Source organism: Zingiber officinale, chromosome 11B (genome assembly GCF_018446385.1).
Source record: "Zingiber officinale cultivar Zhangliang chromosome 11B, Zo_v1.1, whole genome shotgun sequence".
Lineage (NCBI taxonomy): Eukaryota > Viridiplantae > Streptophyta > Magnoliopsida > Zingiberales > Zingiberaceae > Zingiber > Zingiber officinale.
Window position 1 is genome coordinate 1430506 of NC_056007.1, and position 6404 is coordinate 1436909.

Sequence of the window (6404 nt, forward strand, 5' to 3'; positions counted from 1 at the left end):
ATATTCTATTCTTCTAATAAGTTACCTCTAGATCACTTAAAGAATAATATTTTGATTATAAAAAAAGGAATTGAAATCGTTAGGAGGCATTATACATGAATAAAATTTTTAAATTATTTTTAAAAAATCTATAGAACCTCAAGAGGATTTTAAGAAATACCTTAAATCACACTTGGATAAATGTCACATCAGTACTGAGTCGTGTATATTTGTCTGATATATACGATTCGCTGGTTCCAATTAATTGAATTATTATAATTTTGCTGTTGTGTGTTCGGAATGAGAACGTATGCATGAATCATGATCAATGACGCATATGCATTTAAGTCATCTATGGCACATAGAAAATTCGACGAGATAGAAATTAAATACCAATAATGGTGACACTGTCTGTCAAATTTGATTGTCCCTACGCCCATAAGTATTTGTCACTGCGTGGATAATAAGGATGGTATGTTCTTACGTGAGGTGCACGAGTCCAACTTGACTTGGTCATTTGAGACGTGCGACAGTTGAGACATAAAATATTATTTTATTGTATAAGATCTTGAGTCGAAATTTGGTATATGTTTAAATATGTCTTTTTTTATGTCTTAATTATCTCCTACCCATAACATCATATTTGATATAATTATTCTCTTCTAGTGACTAACACATGAAATATTACTATCAATAAAATCTAAGGTTCGAATCTCGATAAAATCGAGGAAATATCTCCCTTATGTGCTAGTCATTATTCCAAAGGCTAGTAGCCATCCGTGATTTACCTCCTCTGTATTGACCTTGGGACGGATTGACGGGGGCACTGAAGACGAACGTATTTACCTTTTTTATCATCAATATTTGATGTAATTTTCATACCAAAAAAATATAATTTCAGTTCCAATCTGCCCACATCATATGATATTTAAAAAAATATTTAGTAGAATATCCCATTTTTCTTATTCATACACTGTGTATTTATATAAATTTGACATTATTTTTATTTTTATTAATTTTATATAACTTTTCATTATAAAAAAATAATACAATATTTAAAATATAATAATAATTATATAAACAAATAGTGTATCAAAATTATATTTAGATAATTAAAAATAATAATTTATATAATTTAACAGTATGTTTTGTTATTTAACTAAAAATTAAATTTGGAAACAATTATTCATCAAATACTCCAACTTATTTTATATTAGCTTTTAATTTCTATTTCTAAATACTTCATACTTTAGCTTCTCACTAACTTCAAAATAATCTCTATAAGAATTACTTTTAAATAAGTAAAAGCTCTCTCAAACACTTCCTTAATTATAAGGATCAGCGTAGTATGCATTTATGAAATATGTACTTATTAAATGTTTACTTCTTGAATTTATTAAATAGTCATAAGTATCTATGAATTTTTAGGCTATGTTTACCTCAAGGAGTGGACGATGGATGGATGAAATAAATCTATGGGCATGAGAAAGAATGAAAAGAGAAAGAAATTTTTTCCTCTTCATGCTTGTTTACCTTAACTACGGAAGGTGAGTACATGCGGCGTAATTTTTATAATTGAAAAAGGATACATGCGTTATTTTTTGGATATATGATGTAATTTTATGAGTTAAAAAGGGTACATGCGTCATTTTTTTTACATGGGAAGTAATTTTTTGAATGAAAATGAGTACATGCGTTATTTTTTTTCTATCTATTGTTTTCTGTCAGATTTTAAGATGGTCGATTTTAGCTCTAAAATTATTTGTAAATGGATTTCGTTTTTATTTCCTTTAAAAATTTTAGGGGGTGTTTGGTTGATGAGTTTAGGAATAAAGGAATGGAATGATAGTAAAAGATAGTGTTTGGATTGTGGGTTTGGGAATGATATTTTGAGAATGATTACTAGATTTATGGGAATCAACCAAATCCATATAACTTAATGAGTTTCATTTCCATTTCTATTCTCATTCTCATTCCACCCTACTATCAAACTCATACCCATAGTCATTCCCATTATTTAACCAAACGTCCCCTTAATAAAGTAAATAATGAAAACTATTTTACTATAAAAAGTTTTCCTTAGTTTTACTTTTCACTTTTCCAAATAACCAGAGCATATTAAGGTTCAAACCAAGTTTAAATGGATCGGATATCCACAAATGCTTAATTATAATAGAGCACTAACTATTATATATCATCCCAAATTAATTAGGATTAATATTATTTAATTATTCTCATGGTCAACTATTCTAGATGATGATTAGTATTTAACGAATGTATTTTATATATTCGGCGCAGGAAGTTATACGTTGACATGGACTTATCGATCAATTGAGTCGGGGCCGGGATATATAGAGATTGATGATAACTCATGTCTCAATCTAGTTAATTAGTAGTTGCAACCATATATATAAACAGGGAGAAAAACAAGATGAGAGGTTGTAATCATGTATATGAGCCACAAGCAATGTGGAAAGATTAGCTAGACCAATTCAAAAGATAACAACTGTACATGAAGAATCTGACAAAGTTGATTGAGTCTAACACGGTAGTACGTAGTGACTGATTATATAGATATTAAAATTTTGAATTAGTAAATATGCAAGTATATATATAAGTTTTAATAATAAGAATTGAATGAGCATTTATGAAAAGACAATAGGAAGGATAATGAGGCTTCCATTCCCCGAGATAGAAATTGGACACCAAGAATATTGCGGTACTAGCTACTTGCCAACTTGCAGTAGTCAAGTCAATAAATATCTGTCTATATATGCCTCTGCATGGATAATGAGGATGGCATTGGCTTATTGATCAACTAATTCATTAGAAGCTATGCATTCAGCTACACCAGCAATCGCCATGTCTTTGTTCCTCTCCCAAATGTTACTACTGCCGCTGTTGCTACTTGCAGTTGCACCTGCTGTGCCTGACAGCGGATGCCAAACGAGATGCGGCGACGTGGAGATCCCTTACCCCTTCGGCATCGGCACAAACTGTTCCAGAGAAGGCCAAGCTTATATCTGCAACATCACAGAAAGTGGCCTCCAGAAGCCATTCGCTGGCAATGTTGAGGTCCTCAATATTTTGTTGGAGATGGGCCAAGTGCGCATGCTCAACCCCGTATCCTCGGCCTGCTACAGTCCAAATTACAACAATGTCAATTACAACCGCTGGAGGTTGAATCTGGAAGGCACCCCATATAGGTTCTCTAATCTCCTCAACAAGTTCACCGCCATCGGCTGCGATACCCTTGCCTACATAATCGACGACCACTGGAGCAGTATCAGCTACCAGAGTGGCTGTGTGTCCATGTGCCGTGATGAAGAGAGCATCGTCAGTGACTCCTGCTCCGGCATGGGTTGCTGCCAGACTTCCATACCCAAGAATCTCAGATACTATAGAGTCTGGTTTGATGGGAATTTCAACAACGCGGATACTTGGAGATTTAGCAATTGCAGCTACGCCGCCTTGTTGGAGGCCGATTGGTTCCAATTTAATACATCTTACATCACCACGAGCCAATTGATGCAAATTAACGGTGATGGCAGGGTGCCGGTAGTCTTGGACTGGGCCATCGGCCACGAGACGTGCGAGGTAGCAAGTCACAACCTGAGTTCTTATGCCTGCATCAGCAATAACAGCGCGTGCATCGACTCTTCCAATGGTCCTGGTTATCTTTGCAACTGTTCGACAGGATACCAAGGCAATCCATACGTCTCCAACGGATGCCAAGGTCCGTCGTGCACGTCTATACCAATCGATTTAATTATTCTGCTTTGCTTAATGCTACTGTATCTTTTGCCCTTCAATTTTAGACATCGATGAGTGCAATCAACAATCAAATCCATGCTCAGATGGAATCTGCCAGAACCTGCCCGGTAATTATAGTTGTCACTGCCCCGAAGGCACGCACGGTGACGCTTACAATGGAACATGCACCCCAAATCAGAAGCTTTCCTTGGCGGTGAAAGCGGTTATAGGTAAGGTTCTTTCTCTCTTTCCAAGTCCCTAACGTATCAATCAATCCTTCAGCGCTTTTTTGTTCATCTTTTGATCCACTCAAAAATATGATTAAGATAAGATATCATGATTCATGAGTGATCCTCTCTATAGTCTCCTCGGGGCGGTGCGATGATTAAGATATGGGATGTTACCACATGAGGTCTTGGGGTCGAAACTCGACGTGACTGAGCATAACCTCCCCCATACCTTGACCATTTGCACTAATGGCTAGTAGTCATCCGTGATTTACCTCCTCCGTGTTGGCCTAGGGACGGGTTGACGGGGGCGTTTGGGGCGAGCGAATCGCCTTTTGTCACATGAGTGATCCTCTCTATATATTAGCAGCTCTGGTCCTTCTACCCGGGGCGGAAAAAAAAAGGTCCAAAATAAATTTGGGCCCCAACTACTCAAGGCCCCAATTACATGCCTAAAAAGATAAAAGTAAAAATATCAAAAGATTCTGAAATATGAATTTGGGTCCAACCCCAATTACATGTCTATAATACATAATACTAAAAAAAAAATTTAGGTCCTCTCAAATTATGGGCTCAGGGTCATCGCCCAGTGCCATCTTCCTCCAAGGCCGGCCTTGTATATTAGCAGTAGAAAAAGAAGAGAATGAATATGTCCAATTTTCATGTCTTGTAGCTTTGAAATCCACCAACTGAGGTTGGGTTTACATAGCTGGAAATACAGGAGGGAGAGGGAATTAGAAAACGTACAAAAACAAAATAAATAGCACATAGAACATGAATCACTCATTCACTCTCCTACCTTTCCATCCAACTAAAGCACCAAACAGAAAACAAAAGGTTACGTTAAATATCTGTGAAAGAATAATAAATTACAGCATCTTAATTTTCATTGGTTTTATTTAGTTTGGATGCTCACGTTATGCGATGTTCATGGTTTCACAGGCACCTCCATCAGCTTGATTTTCTTACTAGTATTTGGCATGTGCATCTGTATGATTTATCAGAGAAGAAAACTTATCCAGTCGAGGAAAAGATATTTCAGTGAACATGGGGGCATGCAATTACGGGAAGAGATGAGACTACAAAGTCTTGCATTTAGGATCTTTTCAAAAGAAGAATTAGAGAGGGCGACAAATAGATTTGACAAGAACAGAATCCTTGGGCAAGGCGGCTATGGAACTGTTTACAAAGGAGATATGGGAGACGATCAGTTTGTCGCCATAAAGCAGCCAAAGGTTATAAATGAGAGACAGAAGAAAGAATTTGGAAAGGAAATGCTTATTCTTTCCCAAGTCAACCATAGGAACATAGTCAAGCTCTTGGGCTGTTGTTTGGAAGTGGAGGTTCCCATGTTGGTCTATGAGTTTGTCCCTAATGGTAACTTGTTTGAACTAATCCACAGCAGGAACATAGATAACCTCCCTTTGGCTGTGCGTTTAAACATTGCTCGTGATTCTGCTGATGCTCTTGCTTATTTACACTATTCGGCTTCGCCTCCAATCATTCATGGAGACGTGAAGTCTGCTAACATCCTCCTACATGAAAATTTCACTGCAAAAGTTTCTGATTTCGGAGCTTCGAGGCTAAATCCCAAGGATGAAGAGCAATTTGCTACCTTGGTTCAAGGGACCTGCGGTTACTTGGACCCCGAGTACCTTCAAACATGCAAATTAACTGAAAAAAGTGATGTTTATAGCTTTGGTGTAGTGCTCTTAGAATTACTGACACGAAGGAAGGCAATTTATTTTGGAGAAAATGAAAGAGAAACGAGCCTTGCATCAAACTTTATTTTGGCCAAGAAAGAGGATCGACTCCAGGAACTCTTGGACAATCAAGTGACAAGTGAAGGAGATGCAGAGTTGATCGGAAGGATTGGAGAACTGGCAGTGCAGTGCTTGAGTGTAAGGGGAGAAGAAAGACCTACGATGAAGGATGTGGCCGACCAGCTAAACAACATGGGAAAGTTACATCCTGTTCCATGGACACCACCAAATGCTGAGGACATTGAGAGTTTCCTTCCTGTTCCATCAGATGCTCAAACGTCTACCGGTAACACTAGTTATATTCAAGAGGTTGCATTGCTCATTGAATATGCAAGGTAAAGATATGGCCCTTAAAGTTGGTATTAGAAATAATTATTATAAGTAAATAATTATGTATTTCTTAGTTATTAGGAAATAATTATTATTAGAAAATAATTATTTGTTTCTTAGTTATTAGAGAATAATTATTATTAGGAAATATTTATTATTTTCTTAATTTATGTATTTTTCTATTTTCATTTGTAATGGTATTTATAAATATCATATGCTATCATAAATAATATATAATATATGTGAAGTCTATTGTGTATAAGAATGATAAGTTTAACAACAATTTTTTTTTTCTTTCTTTTTCTCCTCTCTTTCGCGTTTCCTTTTCTCATGATTAAAAAAAAAAACCTTA

At 36.1% G+C, this 6404-nt stretch overlaps 1 protein-coding gene across 1 annotated transcript; it reads left to right on the top strand.

Annotated features, from left to right (window-relative positions):
* Nucleotides 1-2801: 2801 nt before the first annotated feature.
* LOC122034659 (wall-associated receptor kinase 5-like) lies at nucleotides 2802-6071 on the top strand. Its single transcript, XM_042593979.1, has 3 exons — nucleotides 2802-3715; nucleotides 3798-3962; nucleotides 4902-6071. Exons 1-3 carry the CDS (start codon nucleotides 2815-2817, stop codon nucleotides 6059-6061), a joined length of 2226 nt encoding a protein of 741 aa, XP_042449913.1. The 5' UTR covers nucleotides 2802-2814; the 3' UTR covers nucleotides 6062-6071.
* Nucleotides 6072-6404: the final 333 nt, after the last annotated feature.